At 49.1% G+C, this 19,946-nt stretch overlaps 1 protein-coding gene across 1 annotated transcript in view; it reads left to right on the top strand.

Moving 5' to 3' along the window:
- LOC115460003 (regenerating islet-derived protein 4-like) overlaps window positions 1-19,946 on the top strand; it is an 87,063-nt gene that overhangs the window by 15,444 nt on the left and 51,673 nt on the right. Inside the window, exons 2-3 of the mRNA XM_030189865.1 lie at window positions 5,924-6,061; window positions 6,361-6,410. Of these exons, the coding sequence (XP_030045725.1) occupies window positions 5,924-6,061; window positions 6,361-6,410 (188 nt within the window). The remainder of the gene's footprint in view (window positions 1-5,923; window positions 6,062-6,360; window positions 6,411-19,946) is intronic.

Raw genomic sequence — 19,946 nt, 5'->3', positions numbered from 1 at the left:
GTGTGGTCGGTGCGGCCGGCATATCTCGCAGACCGACACTCACGCTTGGTGCCTCCAGTGCCTCGGGCTGGAGCACGATATCAAGACGTGTACCTTGTGTCTCGGTCTCCGGAAATGGACACAGGTGGCGAGGCAAGTTCTACGGGACCATCTTTTTGGAACTTGCGCCGGCCCCTCGACGTCGACTTCGACGGCATCGGTGTCGACGGCTGGATCTTCGGTACCGGTACCGATGTCCACGAAATCGGCACTGACGGCACCGACCCCAGGAGCACAGGTCCCGTCGGCCCGCCGGTCTTCCGGAGACGGCAGGGGTGAGCGGCCACATGGGCAATCGGCCCCGGTCACTCCTTCTACCCAGGGCCCTCGGGACCGAACCCTGTCAGACCCGATCCCTCGAGGCCGGGGGGGATCTACTTCCTCCTCTTCAATTCCACCAAGCGCCGATGACGGGCACCGAAAAAAGGCAAAGAAGCACCGTCATCGGTCACCCACGGCGCATATGGCTCCCGGCGCCAGGGATGATTCGACGCCGAGGAAGTGACAGCGCCGAGAGGAGAGGTCCCCCTCTGTGGTAGAGGTATCATCACGCCAGGGTGCCAGCACTTCAGTGCCGTCTCCTGGACCCGACCAGCTTCCGGCATCGACACCTCTACCGGCCCCCTCGCCTTTCCCGACAGCGGGCCTAGACGAGTGCCATCCTTCCGGGGATCCTGGAAGGGCTGATGCGCCAGACTGTGCGGGCGCCGGGAGTGCTTGCGCCCTCGGCGTCGTTGAGGGAGGCGCTGGCGTGCTCTAGCCCGGTGCCGAGGCCTTCGACGCCGACGCCGCTTGCAGCGCCGGTCTCGACCGCCACGCAGGTGGAGTCCCCGTCAACGTCGATGGAGGGAGCTTCATCCCCGCCGGCGCGGGAGTCCACCGCTCAACGACGCCACCGAGGCCTCGGTGCCTCGACGTCGAGCTGGGCCCGGTTGAGGACTGAGCTGCAGGAGCTCATGTCCAACACCGAGGAAGAGGCCTCGTGGGGGGAGGAGGAGGACCCCAGATATTTCTCCTCAGAGGAGTCTGTGGGCCTTCCCTCCGACCCCACTCCTTCACCAGAGAGAAAGCTCTCGCCACCTGAGAGCCTCTCCTTTGCCTCCTTTGTCAGGGATATGTCGATTTGCATTCTCTTCCCCGTGGTCTCTGTGGATGAGCCGAGGGCTGAGATGCTCGAGGTCCTCGACTATCCATCACCACCTAGAGAGTCCTCCACGGTGCCGTTGCACAATGTCCTCAAAGAGACACTGCTTCGGAACTGGTTGAGACCATTATCTAATCCCACCATCCCCAAGAAAGCGGAGTCCCAATACAGGATCCACTCTGACCCAGAGTTAATGCGGACTCAATTGCCTCATGGCGGTCGTGGACTCTGCTCTCAAGAGGGCACGGAGTTCGAGGGATACCGCCTCGGCGCCCCCGGGGCGGGAGTCTTGCACTCTGGACTCGTTTGGGAGGAAGGCCTACCAATCTTCAATGCTCGTGACCCGCATCCAGTCCTACCAGCTCTACACGAGCATACACATGCGGAATAATGTGAAGCAACTGGCGGACCTGGTCGACAAGCCCCCCCCCGGAGCAGTCCAGGCCTTTTCAGGAGGTGGTCAGGCAGCTGAAGGCGTGCAGAAAGTTCCTGTCCAGGGGTATATATGACACCTGTGATGTGGCATCTCGTGCTGCGGCCCAAGGTATAGTGATGCGCAGGCTCTCATGGCTGCGTGCCTCTGAACTGGACAACCGCACCCAGCAGAGGCTGGCTGATGTCCCTTGCCGGGGGGATAATATTTTTGGTGAGAAGGTCGAGCAGTTGGTGGACCAACTACACCAGCGGGAAACCGCCCTCGACAAACTCTCCCACCGGGCGCCTTCAGCATCCACCTCAGCTGGTGGACGTTTTTCCCGGGCCAGGCAGGCTGCGCCCTACGCCTACAACAAGCGTAGGTACAACCAGCCGGCCCGAAGGCCTCATCAGGCACAGGGACAGCCCCAGCGTGCTCGTTCCCGTCAACAGCGTGCGCCTAAGCTGCCCCCTGCGCCTCCACAGCAAAAAACGGGGATGGGCTTTTGACTGGATCCATGGGAACATAGCCGCCATCAAAGTGTCCGTACCGGACGATCTAACAGTCGGGGGGAGGTTAAAATTTTTTCACCAAAGGTGGCCTCTCATAACCTCCGACCAGTGGGTTCTCCAAATAGTGCGGTGCGGATACGCCCTCAATTTGGCTTCCCCTCCTCCAAATTGTCCTCCGGGAGCTCAATCCTTCAGCTTCCAGCACAAGCAGGTACTTGCAGAGGAACTCTCCGCCCTTCTCAGCGCCAATGCGGTCGAGCCCGTGCCACCCGGGCAGGAAGGGCAGGGATTCTATTCCAGGTACTTCCTTGTGGAAAAGAAAACAGGGGGGATGCGCCCCATCCTAGACCTGAGATGCCTGAACAAATATCTGGTCAAAGAGAAGTTCAGGATGCTTTCCTTGGGCACCCTTCTGCCAATGATTCAGAAAAACGATTGGCTATGTTTCCTGGATTTAAAGGACGCATACACCCACATCCTGATACTGCCAGCTCACAGACAGTATCTCAGATTCCGCCTGGGCGCACGGCACTTTCAGTATTGTGTGCTGCCCTTTGGGCTCGCCTCTGCCCCACGGGTGTTCACGAAGTGCCTCGTGGTGGTTGCGGCGTATCTACGCAAGTTGGGAGTGCACGTGTTCCCATATCTCGACGATTGGCTGGTCAAGAACACCTCGGAGGCGGGAGCTCTCCGGTCCATGCAGTGCACTATTCACCTCCTGGAGCTGCTGGGGTTTGTGATAAATTACCCAAAGTCCCATCTCCTGCCAGTCCAATCTCTGGAATTCATAGGAGCTCTGCTGAATTCTCAGACGGCTCAGGCCTTTCTTCCCGAAGCGAGGGCCCACAACCTCCTGTCCCTCGCTTCCCAGACCAGAGCGTCTCAGCAGGTCACAGCTCGGCAGATGTTGAGACTCCTAGGTCATATGGCCTCCACAGTTCATGTGACTCCCTTGGCTCGTCTTCACATGAGATCTGCTCAATGGACCCTAGCTTCCCAGTGGTGCCAGGCCACCGGGAATCTAGAAGATGTCATCCGCCTCTCCATCAGTTGCCGCACAGAACCTGCTTGAATACCTTCTGCACTTATCAGAGTCTGGCCTCAAGACCAACTCAGTAAGGAATCACCTTAGTGCGATTAGTGCTTACCATCTTCGTGTAGAGGGTAAAGCCATCTCTGGAGAGCCTTTAGTCGTTCGTTTCATGAGAGGCTTGCTTTTGTCAAAGCCCCCTGTCAAGCCTCCTGCAGTGTCATGGGATCTCAACGTCGTCCTCACCCAGCTGATGAAACCTTCTTTTGAGCCACTGAATTCATGCCATCTGAAGTACTTGACCTGGAAGGTCATTTTCTTGGTGGCAGTTACTTCAGCTCGTAGGGTCAGTGAGCTTCAAGCCCTGGTAGCTCATGCTCTGTATACCAAATTTCATCATAACAGAGTAGTACTCCGCACTCACCCTAAGTTTCTGCCAAAAGTGGTGTCAGAGTTCCATCTGAACCAGTCAATTGTCTTGCCAACATTCTTTCCCAGACCGCATACCCGCCCTGCTGAGCGTCAGTTGCACACATTTGTCTGCAAGCAAGCGTTGGCCTTCTATTTGGAGCGGACACAGCCCCACAGACAGTCCGCCCAATTGTTTGTTTCTTTCGACCCCAATAGGAAAGGGGTCGCTCTCGGGAAACGCACCATCTCCAATTGGCTAGCAGATTGCATTTCCTTCACTTACGCCCAGGCTTGGCTGACTCTTGAGGGTCATGTCACGGCTCATAGTGTCAGAGCCATGGCAGCGTCGGTGGCCCACTTGAAGTCAGCCACTATTGAAGAGATTTGCAAAGCTGCGACGTGGTCATCTGTCCACACATTCACATCTCATTACTGCCTCCAGCAGGATACCCGACGCGACAGTCGGTTCGGGCAGTCGGTGCTGCAGAATCTATTTGGGGTTTAAATCCAACTTCACCCTCCAGGACCCGTATTTATTCTGGTCAGGCTGCACTCTCAGTTAGTTGTTCTTCGTAGGTCAATTTCTGTTATGCCCTCGCCGTTGCGAGGTTCAATTGACCTGGGTTCTTGTTTTGAGTGAGCCTGAGAGCTAGGGATACCCCAGTCATGAGAACAAGCAGCCTGCTTGTCCTCGGAGAAAGAGAATGATACATACCTGTAGCAGGTGTTCTCCGAGGACAGCAGGCTGATTGTTCTCACAAACCCGCCCGCCTCCCCTTTGGAGTTGCGTTTTTACTCATTTTTGCTTGTCATTCAACTGAGCGGGAACGGTCGCGCACGGGCGGGAAGACGGTCGCGCATGCGCGGTGGGCGTACCCTGCGTGCGGGACCGCCCGCAAAGTTTTGTTCCGGTTGGTGGGGGCTGCCGTGGACGTCAACCCAGTCGTGAGAACAATCAGCCTGCTGTCCTCGGAGAACACCTGCTACAGGTATGTATCATTCGCTATATTGGGGGTGCTCAAGCACCCACAGCACCCACAGAGTCGGCTTACGATGTTCTTCCTCCGAGAGTTGAGTCTCCTGGAGGCAGGCCACATCTGCCCTATGTCTCTGCAAGGCCTGTAATATTTTTGATCTTTTCACTGGCGTTGCTATGCCTCCTAAATTCCAAGATATAAAGCGGGTCACCTTGGCCATCGCTGTTTAGTGTTCTGGACAGTTGCTATGTTACTTTCGTTTTGTAAGTGTGGGGTACGGACGCCCAGCCTCGCCCGCCTCCCCATTAGTCTGTATGTGCATGTGGCTACGAAAAGCTGCGTTCTACTACCTCCCTCCCCTCTACCCACTTCCTTCCCGCCCTTACCCACCCCCCTTTCTTCATCCCTTACCCTCTAACCCTCTGCCCCATATGTAATCCCTGGATATCTCCCACTTGGTAGGAGCGTGTAGGTCTCATGATTTCGGGTTCCCCCCTCCCCCCTCTCAAATCGTGGAAAGCCTAAACCTCATCCCCCGGGGATGATGTCTGTCATTCAAAGCTTTTCATTCGCCTGGGTCGGTCTCCTATCTGCTACTCCATCCTTAGTCCCGCTTCCTCCCATTAACTGCCCACCCATTACAACGGTTTCCATTCATACCAGCTGTTGCACAATTACCTCTCCCCATCCGCCCCCACTTACAGTCAAACCCAACCATTCACTTAACAACTCAGTTCACCAAATGAATCTTACATTGTTATACAGTTACCTCTGCCTGTAACAAAGTGGCCTTGCACCTCATCAGTCCTGTCTGGGTGCTTCCACCACCCGGCTCATACTGGGAAAAGACCAAAGGTCCATTGAGCCCAGCATGGATTGACAGCGGCCAATCCAGGTCAAGGGCACCTGGCAAGCTACCCAAACATACAAACATTTTATACAAGTTATTCCCGAAATTGTGGATTTTTCCCAAGTCCATTTAGTAGCGGTCTATGGACTTATCCTTTAGGAAACCATCCAACCCCTTTTTAAACTCTGCCAAGCTAACTGGGAGCACATTTTCATTTTTATAGTCTTCTGATGTAGCTCTTTGATTGGAAGTAGGTCACTGAGGACCAAGAAATCTTGTCTGGGTACCTGATTTACAGAATTCTCAATTTACAGAATTGAGGCTGTTGAAACCTGAATGAAATACATCCCACAATCCTCATTTCTCTATTTTTACAGAACCCTTTACAGAGCACAACCCTCTCCCTTTTCACCTGTCTGCCATTTTAATAGCCTGTACACAGCACTGATGTCTCTCCCTTCAGCCTCTTGGCCATTGTAGGTATGTATACAGACTACTCTCCCCTTTCTATATTGCTGACTGGAGAATTTTTTCTTTCCCTACAGTCATATTGCCGGTCTTTGGGGCGTGGAGTACACTTGGCTTCCATTCATGGTAAATCTGAGGCAAACATCATAGGTTCATACATAGCAGCACATGACAAGAACAAACCAGTATGGATTGGGCTCCATAACCCTGTTCAGGTATTATGATCCTAATTCTTTCTCTCAAGGCAGATCTGTAAGCTAGGATAACGAATGCTTATATGAATATGCTCTTACGAGAACCCTTACTTATTAATATATTTCTTTCTTAGGATTCTAAACAATTAAAAGATTATTATTTTAGGTTAATTTTATGAAAACATATTGTTAGGGTAAAATACTGTTTAGAAATCTCTGTCAGGGCACCACAGCAGGAAAAGATTTTTCTCTCAAAGTAATGTTCTCTAGAAGGTAGCATGTTACTAAGACTCTGCTATTCCTTGGATTGACATTTCTAGACACATCTCTGGGAATGGAGTGATGGTTCCATGTACAAGTACAGAGCTTGGTATGTTAATCAATCAGAGTCCAGTGGGAATATTGAATACTGTGCAGACTTATTACCCATCCACCGTAAGTGCCACAAGTTACCCTATAGAGAAACTATAAGCTTGTAAGACATATGCATGTCTGGCATTGATTGGAGGTAATGTAATAACAGATGGCTTAAGTGTGAAAGCAACATAGAGGGCGATAATCGAACGGGGCCGGCCATCTATAAGGACCCCGTAAAGCGGCGTACCCGACCGTATTATCAAAACAAGATGGCCGGCCATCTTTCGTTTCTATAATACGGTCGGGGCCGGCCAAATCTCAACATTTGGGCCGCCCTTAGACATCGTCGGCATTAGAGATCGCCGCCATTGGTTTTCGCTAATAATGGAAACTAATGGCGGCCATCTCAAACCCGGCCAAATCCAAGCCATTTGGTCTTGGTAGGAGCCAGCATTTGTAGTGCACTGGTCCCCCTCACATGTCAGGACACCAACCGGGCACCCTAGGGGGCACTGCAGTGGACTTCACAAATTGATCCCAGGTGCATAGCTCCCTTACCTTTTATTTATTTATTTATTTGTTGCATTTGTATCCCACATTTTCCCAACAATTTGCAGGCTCAATGTGGCTTACATTTGCCGTAATGGCAGTTGCCATTTCCGGGTAACAGAATTACAAATGGTAATGTGTTAAGTTGCATACATACATGGTAACATACATGTAACATAACATACATGAACAGATCATGGTATAGATATATATCATGTGCATATATATGTTAAGGAAGAATAAATTATGGTAATACATGAAAGTTCCTGAGTAAGAAATTGGAAGAATAAATTATAGTAATACATGAACGTTCCTGAGTACGAAATTGGGTTGTATCATTCTTTAGGTCATCGACCTTGGGTGCTGAGCCCCCCAAACCGCCCCAACACCCACTCCCCACAACTGTACACCACTACCATAGCCCTTAGGGATGAAGGGGGGCACCTAGATGTGGGTACAGTGGTTTTCGGGTGGGTTTTGGAGGGCTCACATTTACCACCACAAGTGTAACAGGTAGGGGGGGATGGGCCTGGGTCCGCCTTCCTGAAGTGCACTGCATTACCCACTAAAAACTGCTCCAGGGACCTGCATAGTGCTATCATGGAGCTGGGTATGATATTTGAGGCTGGCAAAAAAATGTTTTTAAAATTTTTTTTTTTAGGGTGGGAGGGGGTTGATGACCACTGGGGGAGTAAGGGGAGGTGATCTCCAATTCCCTCCGGTGGTCATCTGGTCAGTTCAGGCACCTTTTCAAGGCTTGGTCGTGAACAAAAAAAGTAAAGCCGGCTAAATGCTCGTCAGGGCCGGCCTTATTTTTTCCATTATCGGCCGAGGCCGACCATCTCTTAACCACGCCCCCGTCCCGCTTTCAGTACACTGCCGACACACCCCCTTGAACTTTGGCCAGCCCTGCGACAGAAAGCAGTTGAAGCCGGCCAAAATCGGCTTTCGATTATACCGATTTGGCCAGGCTTAGGAGATGGCCGGCCATCTCCCGATTTGTGTTGGAAGATGGCCGACCTTCTCGTTCAAAAATAAGCAGGATAGATGTCTATTTTTAGCCTATTACATCAGGAAAGGGGTGCCTATGTTTCTTTATAAATACTAGGAGTAAACTGGTTGAAATCATGGCTAGACTGAAGCCACAGACCTGGTATAGGCATAAAGTACTTGCATATGTTCATATTTTATAAAATTATGACTGCCAGCATTCTGCCCAAACTCTGCCTCAGAACAAGTTGTGTAAAACAGTGGCGTAGCCAGAAGGCAATTTTTGGGTGGGCCAACAGGTTGGATGGGTTGGCACTACAACTTTTTTGAAAGAGGAAAAACAGCAACCTGATGCACCCATGCTCTGTCCCTACCATGCTCCCCATAACTTCAATGAGGGTAGCAGTGCAAATCCAACATATTATATTCACAACATTAAAAATAAAATAATTTTTGTACCTTTTTGTTGTCTAGTCATAGTGGAGGAGTGGCCTAGTGGTTAGGGTGGTGGACTTTGGTCCTGAGGAACTGAGTTCAATTCCCACTTCAGGCACAGGCAGCTCCTTGTGACTCTGGGCAAGTCACTTAACCCTCCATTGCTCCATGTAAGCCGTATTGAGCCTGCCATGAGTGGGAAAGCGCGGGGTACAAATGTAATAAAATAAATAAATATCGGTCCCAGTGTCTGATTTCTGCTTCCCTCTGTCAGGAAGTATTTTTTCACAGAGAGTAGTGGATGCTTGGAATGCCCTCCCACGGGAGGTGGTGGAGATGAAAACGGTAACGGAATTCAAGCATGCGTTGGATAAACATAAAGGAATCCTGTTCGGAAGGAAGGGATCCTCAGGAGCTTAGCCGAGATTGGGTGGCAAGAGCCGGTAGTGGGAGGCGGGGATAATGCTGGGCAGACTTATACAGTCTGTGCCAGAGCTGGTGGTGGGAGGCGGGGCTGGTGGTTGGTAGGCGGGGATAATGCTGGGCAGACTTATACGGTCTGTGCCAGAGCTGGTGGTGGGAGGCGGGGCTGGTGGTTGGGGGGGCGGGGATACTGCTGGGCAGACTTATACGGTCTGTGCCCTGAAAAAGACAGGTACAAATCAAGGTAAGACACATATGAGTTATCTTGTTGGGCAGACTGGATGGACCGTGCAGGTCTTTTTCTGCCGTCATCTACTATGTTACCATGTTACTATGTTCTCTTAACTCACTTGCCAGGGTCTCCTGTCCATTTGACATTTCTTCTTTATCCATGTCCATCATCCATCGCCCATCTCTGTTTTCCTATATTTCCTTGTCCAGTATCTCCCCTGTGTTCATCCATCATCATTCCTCTATGCACCTATGCACCCTATGCCCAGCATATCCCTTCTGTGTTCCTATTCTCCCCCTTGTCTGGTATCTCTCCCCCCTCTCCAGTGTCCAGCATTGTATTCTATTCCATATCCCCCCCTTGTCAGGCATTGCCTCTCTGTGCCCATATGCCATTGCCATCCCCATACAGTATCTCACATTTGTGTGCCTTTCCTCATACTCCCACCTAATGCCCATCATCTCCCTTCTGTATCTGTACACCTCCCTATGTCCCCTTTCTCCCTCCTCCACACCAATGTGTCCCTCTCCTCTCTGATCCCACCCCAACCAGCTTCTCTTCCTGTCTCTTTCCTTCCCCTTATGCATCTGGCTCTTTCTCCCACTGTGGGTTTAGCATTTGACTCCCTCTTCCTTTATCCCCTTATCCAGCATCTCTCTCCCTTCCGTCTAACCCCTCCCATAGGTCCAGCACCTTTCTCTCTTTGCTCCAGCCCTCCTTGCAGGTCCACATTTCTCTCCTTTCCCTTCAGCCATCCTCTGCATATCCAGCACCTCTCTTCCAGCCCCCCCTACATGTCCAGCACCTCTCTCCCTTTCATCCAGCCCCCCCACTACATGTTCAGCACCTCTCTCTCTTTCATCCAGCCCCCCTACATGCCCAGCACCTCTCCTCTTCATTTCAACTCTCTGCATATCCAGCACATCTCCCCTTTCCCTCCCCCCCACGCATATCTAGCTCCACTCCCCTTCCCTCCAACCCCCCTGCAAATCCAGCACCTCTCCTCTTCCCCCCAACCTTCCCCCTGCAAATCCAGCACCTCTCTCCCTTCCGTTCTCTCCAACCCCCTGCCCCTCACAAGTCTAGCACCTCTCCCTTCCCTTCAGCCCACTCCCCTTGCAGGGTCAGCCCACTCCCCTTGCAGGGCCAGGGCCAGCAGCCCACTCCCCTTGCAGGGCCAGCACCCTTCCCTTCAGCCCACTCCCCTTGCAGGGCCAGCACCCCATTGTCTTCCTCACCCCCCCCCCCACCCACAAACACATCCAGAACCTCTCCCTGCCCTTCAGCCCCCTCCTCTTGCAGGGCCAGCACCTCATTGTCTTACGCCCCCACCAACACACATCCAGAACCTCTCCCTTCCCTTCAGCCCCCTCCCCTTGCAGAGCCACAGAGACCATTGTCTTCCTCACTCTCTCTCCCCCCCTCCTGCTCCCACAAGGCAACCACTCTCTGCCTTCTCCCCCCATCACAAGCTCTGCACTTCCACCATCTGGAGGCCATTCCTGGGTCTACTTTTAGAAGCCCTGGTGGTCTAGTGGCCTCTTTAGGGCAGGTTGTGGCAGCCATTTTGAGATTGGAGCTAGCTTTTCTTTGCACCGCTTCAATTCTTTTTACATCTTTAGCAAGATACGGCCTCCAAAACTGAACACAATACTCCAGTGGGACCTCACCAATGACTTATACAGGGGCATCAACACCCCCTTTCTTCTGCTGGTCAGAAATTGCTAAAAACATGGTTATTTGAGAAATTCCTGCATTGAATATTATGGGTGTATGATCATTTTAAAATTGTTTTTAATGGTCAGGTTGATTGGTTTGACTTTATTTCCCAGGTATGCCTGGCCTCTTTTTATTTGTAAACTGTATAGAGCTGACAAGGTAATTGCAGTATAAATGTATTTTTTAGTTTAGTTTACTTAGCCCCTGAGGAAGCCCATGAAGGGTGAAACTCAGCCAAGTCAGGCATAGTATTCACCCTTTCTGCTAATAAATCATATTTGGATTACTTTGGTCTGCCTAAGTCTGTTCCAGTCTGCATTGGATTGGATTGGATATATTAAATTTATATATCACATTTATATCGTAGTCTGCTCACCATTCTGCCATTTTGAGAAAAGGAGAGTCAGATGAAGAGGGTGGACGGGTTCAAATAAAAGAACCAGGAAGACCTGGAGGCATATTTTCAAAGCACTTAGCCTTCCAAAGTTCCATAGGAGTCCAATTAGTTCAAAAAGTTTAGTTTATTAATATAATCCAGGATGGCCTTCGTGGCCACACCTCTTCGACTCTCCTCCGCTCTCTTTTACTCCTTCTCTTACTCTCAGCCGGTGACATCAATCCCAATCCTGGCCCTCCTCACCAACTATTATCTCAACTCTACAGATCTCACCGCGACCTCTCTAACCTCATCTCTATTCCTCTACTCCCCTCCTCTTCTCTGCCCTTTCTTGCGCCCTATGGAATGCCCGCTCTATCTGTAACAAACTCCCCTATATCCAGGACCTCTTTATCTCGCGTCACCTCCATCTGCTCGCCATAACAGAAACCTGGCTCTGCCCTGATGACTCTGCTTCAGTCGCAGCCCTCTGCCATGGCGGGTATCTTTTTTCACATACTCCTCGCCCTGCTGGTCGCGGGGGCGGTGTTGGACTACTTCTCTCTCCCTCCTCCAGATTTCAACCCCTTCTTCCACCTCAATCTCACTGTTTTTCCTCCTTTGAAGTCCACTGTATCCGCCTTTTCTCTCCTCTGCCTCTTCGAATAGCGGTCATTTATCGTCCCCCTGATAAGTCCCTTTCATCCTTTCTCAGTGACTTTGATGCCTGGCTTGCCTTCTTCCATGATCCTTCCTCCCCCTCTCTCATCCTTGGTGACTTTAATATTCCTGCTAATGATCCTTCCAACTCTTATATTTCCAAGTTACTCGCTTTAACATCCTCCTTTAATCTCCAACTATGCTCCACCTCCCCCACTCATCAAAATGGTCACTGTCTTGATCTCATCTTCTCCTCCAACTGTTCATCCTCTAGTTTCCTTGCCTCTGATCTTCCCCTCTCTGATCACCATCTTATAACTTTCACACTTAAATCTCCTCCCTCCCAGTCCCGTCCTATCTTATCTAATTTATCTAGGAATCTTCACGATATTGACCCTTCATCTCTATCCTCCCATGTTTCAAACCTCCTCTCTACTGTGGCACCATCCACGTCTGTCAACAAGGCTGTTTCTTCTTACAACAATACTTTATCCTCTGCCTTAGACACACTTGCACCTTTGATGACCCGCCCTATAAGGCGTACAAAACCCCAACCTTGGCTGACTTCTAATATCCGCTACCTACGTTTCTGTACCTGTTCCGCCGAACGCCTCTGGCGGAAATCTCGGGCCCTTGCTGATTTCTTACACTTTAAGTTCATGCTGACCTCCTTCCAATCTGCTCTTTTACGCGCCAAACAGGATTATTATATCCAACTGACCAACTCTCTTGGCTCTAACCCTCGGCTTCTCTTCACCACATTGAACTCTCTCCTCAAGGTGCCCCCTCCCCCAACTCCCCCAACTCCCCCTTCATTATCTCCTCAGACCCTTGCTGAATTCTTTCACGACAAGGTTCAAAAGATAAACCTTGAATTCTCTACCTCGCCACCTCTCCCTCCACTAGTCCGTTCCCCTCTCTCTCCTTCCCCTCATTCCTTTTCCTCCTTTCCTGAAGTTACTATAGAGGAAACTACACTTCTCCTTTCTTCCTCAAAATGTACCACCTGTTCCTCTGATCCCATTCCCACCCACCTTCTTAATGCCATCTCCCCTTCTCTTATTCCTTTTATCTGTCACATTCTCAACCTCTCACTTTCCACTGCAACTGTCCCTACTGCCTTTAAACATGCCGTGGTCACACCTCTCCTTAAGTAGCCTTCACTCGACCCTACTTGTCCCTCTAATTACCGACCCATCTCCCTCCTCCCTTTTCTCTCCAAATTACTTGAGCATGCTGTTCACCACCGCTGCCTTGATTTTCTCTCCTCACATGCTATTCTTGACCCACTACAATCTGGTTTTCGCCCTCTCCACTCAACCGAAACTTCTCTTACTAAAGTCTCCAATGACCTATTACTGGCTAAATCCAGAGGTCAATATTCCATCCTCATTCTTCTTGATCTTTCCGCTGCTTTTAACACTGTCGATCACAGCATACTTCTCGATACCCTGTCCTCACTTGGATTCCAGGGCTCTGTCCTTTCCTGGTTCTCTTCCTACCTCTCCCTCCGCACCAATCCTCTTCTACTTCTATCCCTCTGCCTGTCGGCGTACCTCAGGGTTCTGTTCTTGGTCCCCTCCTCTTTTCTATCTACACTTCTTCCCTTGGTTCATTAATCTCATCCCATGGCTTTTCCTACCATCTCTATGCTGATGACTCCCAAATCTACCTTTCTACCCCTGATATCTCACCTTGCATCCAAACCAAAGTTTCAGCTTGCTTGCCTGGCATTGCTGTCTGGATGTCTCAATGCCACCTGAAATTAAACATGACCAAAACCGAGCTTCTCATTTTTCCCCCCACACCCACCTCCCCACTCCCCCGTTTTCTATTTCTGTTGATGGCTCTCTCATTCTCCCTGTCTTCTCAGCTCGAAACCTTGGGGTCATCTTTGACTCTTCTCTCTCCTTCTCTGCTCATATCCAGCAGATCGTCAAGACCTGTCATTTCTTTCTTTACAACATCCGTAAAATCCGCCCCTTTCTTTCCGAGCACTCTACCAAAACCCTCATCCACACCCTTGTCACCTCTCATTTAGACTACTGCAATCTGCTTCTTGCTGGCCTCCCACTTAGTCACCTCTCCCCTCTCCAGTCGGTTCAAAACTCTGCTGCCCGTCTCGTCTTCCGCTAGGGTCGCTTTACTCATACTACCCCTCTCCTCAAGTCGCTTCACTGGCTCCCTATCCGTTTTCGCATCCTGTTCAAACTTCTTCTACTAACCTATAAATGTACTCACTCTGCTGCTCCCCAGTATCTCTCCACACTCGTCCTTCCCTACTCCCCTTCCTGTGCACTCCGCTCCATGGATAAAATCCTTCTTATCTGTTCCCTTCTCCACTATTGCCAACTCCAGACTTCGTGCCTTCTGTCTCGCTGCACCCTACGCCTGGAATAAACTTCCTGAGCCCCTACGTCTTGCCCCATCCTTGGCCACCTTTAAATCTAGACTGAAAGCCCACCTCTTTAACATTGCTTTTGACTCATAACCACTTGTAACCACTTGCCTCCACCTACCTTCCTCTCCTCCTTCCTGTACACATTAATTGATTTGATTTGCTTACTTTATTTTTGTCTATTAGATTGTAAGCTCTTTGAGCAGGGACTGTCTTTCTTCTATGTTTGTGCAGCGCTGTGTATGCCTTGTAGCGCTATAGAAATGCTAAATAGTAGTAGTAGTAATGGCGTGTGCAGACAAACATCTTCAAATCCAGTACCCAGGATGCACGTTATACCAATACCCAACACAGGCTGTGTTTCGCCAAAATATGCCTTTATCAGGGGGTTTCATAAAGGAAATATAGAAAATAAATATAAAGATAAAATATGAATAAATGAAATGATATAATTCTATATCTCTAAAGAAAAGAGGAAAATGGACAATAAAATAAATGAAAAAGATAGTAAAAGGGGAGATGTGTGTGACGTGAAGGAAATTGTGGGAGGTACCCAAACCAAACAACTACAAGACCAATTGACAGGCAGGGGAGTGAGTGGGCATCGTTCCTACCCATATCATTCCTTAGACCACCAGGGATGTAGAAGGTAAGCCCGGGGGGAGGGGTGGGGAGGTGCTGGTCAGATGCTTGCTGATGTCAGAGCTGGGAGGGAGGTGAGATCCTGATGAGGGGGGAGAGGGGGAATTGGAGGGGGGGGGGGGTGAGAGAACCTGTTTCTACTTATGTGGATCCTGGCCGGTATTCATTTCGAGCCTGCATAAATGTCGTATGGGGCTCCTAGCTGAATATCAGCTGGGACCCACATAAGCTCTGGCAGCCAGGACATGCCTGCACGATCCTGGATATTCAATAGTCCAAGAAAACAACAGGGCAGGTGATCCACAAAATCCAAAACAGCAGCATGAAAGGAGAAGATCACACAGGAAAAGGTCCTTTGAAAAAAGTCTATGAAAAAGTCCAACACTGGCCGTGTTTCGCCCACGCAAGGGCTGCATCATGGGCTAAAGTAGCCAAGCGGTATTTACAAGCCACTTCACCTCCTTGGTAAAAAGCAGTTTGTGCATTTCAGTAATGCAACTAGCAGCATAATGGGATATTCAGATATCTGGGTCTAATTCTGCTTGTGACCACTGCCGGCTGAATATTGACTGAAATAACAATAACAATTATGATGATACCTCTGTTCAGTAGCTTCACTTCAACTTGCTGATGGCTGACCTGAATTTGGAAAGAGAGTTTACCCAGAAATATTAAATATTTTTAAATCTTTGTTTTCCTTTTGCAGACTTTATAACATGGGATAACAGTACTTGCAAGTCAGCTAGACCTTTCATCTGCAAATGGAAAGCATAGAAGGAAAATGTTCATTTCTTTCATATGGATGACACTTCCACATCTTTCATTAAAACAATCTTGAGCTCTTTATATTTTCAGCATTACATATAGCATCCAAACGTTTCTGTATTTCATTTCATAAAAAGTGTCTGCGATTGGTATCGAAAGGAATCTTTATACTTGTGATAACTATATAGATCAGTAAATAAACCTGGAATCTATATTTTATAGAAGTTTGGTATATATGAACAGTATAATTAAAAATTTCAAGATAGCTCAGTAATAATCTTATGTCAATAAACTCTGACTGTGGCATTAATGTTCTCAGTTACTAGTGTCTCACACAAAAGTTATTTAACTGTGATCTTTGACACTTCTCTGTCTTTATTGTAATATCTCCCCTTCCTTCCCACCCCCTGTCCTGCCTCTTTTCCTATGGTACAATTCTCTCCAGTCTCCTTGTTTAAAAGATTTTGGTGAATGTAGTGTAGATGGTACAACACCTGACCCAACTTTCATCTGATTTCATGTGATTTCCTTCATGCATGCCCGTTCCTTTCCGAATCGCTAAAGGATCGGTAAGGGAAAGGCTTTTTCCGTTCAGTTAGTGCATCAGTTAGTCCACTGCAGTGCCCCCTAGGGTGCCCGGTTGGTGTCCTGGCATGTGAGGGGGACCAGTGCACTACGAATGCTGGCTCCTCCCACGACCAAATGAGTTGGATTTGGGCATTTTTGAGATGGGCGTCCTCGGTTTCCATTATGGCCGAAAACCGGGGACGACCATCTCTAAGGTCGACCATCTCAACATTTATGTCGACCATCTCTAAGGTCGACCTAAAATTATGAGATTTGGGTGTCCCCGAACGTATTATTGAAATGAAAGATGAGACACCCATCTTGTTTCGATAATATGGGTTTCCCCGACCCTTCGCGGGGACATCCTGTGAGGACGCCCTCAGGAAAACTTGGGCGCCCCGTTCGATTATACCTCTCAAAGTAAGGGAGCTATGTATCTGGGAGCTTTTTCTGAAGTCCACTGCAGTGCCCCCTAGGGTGCCCGGTTGGTGTCCTGGCATGTCAGGGGGACCAGTGCACTACGAATGCTGGCTCCTCTCATGACCAAAGGGCTTGCATTTGGTCGTTTCTGAGATGGGTGTCCTTGGTTTCCATTATCGCTGAAAATCAGAAAGGACCATGTCCAGGGACGACCATCTCTAAGGACAACCTAAATTTCAGGATTTGGGCATCCCCGACCGTATTATCAAAACAAAAAATGGACGTCCATCTTGTTTCGATAATACGGGTTTCCCCACCACTCCATCGGGACATTTTGTCCTCAGCAAAACTTGGGCGTCTCTTTCGATTATGCCCCTCAATGGGACAGAACAAAGGTCCATCAAGCCTAGCATCCTGTTTCCAACAGTGGCCAATCCAGGTCACAAATACCTGGCAAGATCCCCCAAAATTTCAATACATTTTATGCTGCTTATGCACCCAGAAATAAGCAGTGGATTTTGCACGTCATTTTAATAACGGTCTATGGACTTTTCCTTTAGGATGCCGTCCAAACCTTTTTTAAACTCTGCTAAGCTTGAGAGGGGAAGTCTGTCAGGGGTTTAGGTTGATTTTCACTGCTGTTTGGAGGATTTGGGAGGGGAAGGATGAGTTAAAACGTTTTTTAGTAATGTACTATAAAAGGTTTATTTATTTATCTTATTACATACATAAAAACATAAACAGTCAAAAAAAAATCTGACCCTTAACAATCTATGTGATTCTTTAAAAAAGTCCTTTACAAAATAGTGAGTATTTAAAAAACGTTTAAATTGTCAAGTATTTTCACAGGTTCTCAAATGTCCCGGTAAAGCATGGACAGCAGTTGACAAGGCTCGCAATTTTGTCTCTACATAATGATATGATTTTGGAGAAGTTAGACAAAGCTGCTGAGAAATATCAGCTCTTAAAGCACATCCTGGTTTATACATCTTCCAAACATTACAGAAATATGTAGGCACAGACCCATATATACGCTGATGGAGCAGCTCAAGCACTTTAGACAAAACTCTGTATGTAACAGGAAGCCAATGAAGCTGTTTTAACACTGGGGTTATATGTTCAGATTTCGAAACTCTCATAATTAATTGTGGAGCTGTTTCTGAATGACCTGCAGTGCTTGAAGTCAAAAAGAAGAAATACCTAAGGACAACCAATTACAAAAATGAAGCTTGGTTAAAGTCAGGCTCTGCACAATCGTTCGGAAATCCTGCTCTGATACCGTTCCCTTCTATTTAGTTACAACTCGGAGCTGAAAAAAAGATGTGTTGATGACATGATCCAAATGTTTTGCATTGTCAGATTATTATCAAGAAACACTCCAAGACCACAAGAGGATGATTTAATATCAATCTTCTTTCCTCTATAATCAAAATTCATCAACAAAGATGGATCTAATGTTCTACCCACATACATTATCTCTGTATTCACATCATTCAGAGCCAATTTATGTTGTTTCATCCAGAATTTCCTTCAGTTTTAAAAGTGGATCATTAGAACCTTTCTCAAGTGGAAAGAAGACCTGCACATCATCTGCATGCATTCTATAAGAAACTTTCAATCTTTGATACACTTTCCTAAGAGACACTGTAAGCAAATTAAACAGAACTGCCGAAAGAGCAGAGCCCTGCGGTACCCCTTGTGAAAACTGCTTCCTGTACTTTAACACGAAATGTTCTACCCAGTGTTGCCAGGTGGGCGGTTTTACCGCCCAATTGGGCGGTTTTCCGCGACCCGCCGCGGGAATTTTTGCCCGCGGCGGGTTGCGGTTTTTTGGGCGGTTTTTTGGCCGGCTTTTCGGCCGCGGTGGGCGGGGTTAGTGACGTGGGAGGCGGGGTTAGTGACGTTGGGAGGCGGGGTTAGTGACGTGGGAGGCGGGGTTAGTGACGTGGGAGGCGGGGTTAGTGACGTGGGAGGCGGGGTTAGTGACGGGGGAGGCGGGGCCGATGACGGGGGAGGCGGGGCCGATGACGGCGGGGGCGGGGTTGATGACGGCGGGGGCGGGGGTGATGACGCGGGGGCGGGGGTGTCAGGGGCGGGGTTTGAGTTTGAGCGGGTTTTGGGCTGGATTTTGGGCTCCTTCAGGCTGGAAAAAAATTTTCCACCTGGCAACCCTGGTTCTACCTTCCAGTTGTTCCAGGAGCTGGATGTCATTTACATAAGTACATAAGTATTGCCACACTAGAACAGACCAAAGGTCCATCAAGCCCAGCATCCTGTTTCCAACAGTGGCCAATCCACGTCACAAGTACCTGGCAAGATCCCAAAAAGTAAAAAACATTTATGCTGCTTATCCCAGAAATAGCAGTGGATTTTCCCCAAGCCCATGCTTCCTAATTGTATTTTTCTGTCTTGATCACCAAGAAAAAAAATGTTTAAGAGCAAAAGCGGAGTGCAAAGTCCTGGATATCAAATATTCTCCCCCCCCCCCCCCCCTCCGGATGTTGAGCGCTATTTAACTTGCTAGGAGCACATCCAGTCTGGTTAAATAGCTTTTAGCCAGCTAACTGATAATGTTCAGCAGGAGACAGCCAGTTATGTCCTCTGAATATTCACAGTCATAGCTGCCGAGAGGGGGGCAGGGGGGACAAAATTTCCCAGGCCCGGGCCTCCAAGGGGGGCCCGGCGCCACAGTCCCACCCACCTTCCGTCGTCGACCGTCTGCCCCCTGCATTGAAATCGCAGCCTCACCTCCGTGAAAGCAGCACTGCAGGCAGCAGAACGCCTCCCTTCGGGCCTCCTTCCCTCCCTGTGTCCCACCCTCGTTTGACATAACTTCCGCGAGGGCGGGACACAAGGAGGGAAGGAGGGCCGAAGGGAGGCGTTCTGCTGCCTGCAGCGCTGCATTCATGGAGGTGAGACTGCGATTTCAATGCAGGGGGCCCGGCCCAGTGGCGGACGGAGGGGGGAAGCGGCGGCGGCGATCTCGGGGGGGGGGGGGAGCAGTGGCTGCTTTAAGTGCATCTAATTCCTGTTTTACCTTACTGAGCTCCTGTTTTAAACTAGCAAGCTGATGACAGACAGGACAAGCCTTAAGTCTCCAGATAATTGGCCTTGAAACTGAAACACCACAATTATTACAGAGAATAAAAGTCATCCTGTTCGTTGGAATGGGAATGAACAGGTATGCTATGATGTGGTTAATACTGTGCAAGATTAACTTTACTCCTCAGCCATACATAGGCCACCAGAGGCAGTTGTAATTTGGGTGGAGTTAATTTGTAATAAGTAGAATAGTTAGGAAATTTATTTAGGAAGTGTCAGTCTTGGGGTGGGGGGGCTTAAAGTTTAAAACCTGTGGAATGTGTTTGTTTTA

Source organism: Microcaecilia unicolor, chromosome 1 (genome assembly GCF_901765095.1).
Source record: "Microcaecilia unicolor chromosome 1, aMicUni1.1, whole genome shotgun sequence".
NCBI classification, from domain to species: Eukaryota; Metazoa; Chordata; class Amphibia; order Gymnophiona; family Siphonopidae; genus Microcaecilia; species Microcaecilia unicolor.
Note: the sequence above shows the minus strand (reverse complement) of the source record. Positions and strands in the feature narration are given on the sequence as shown.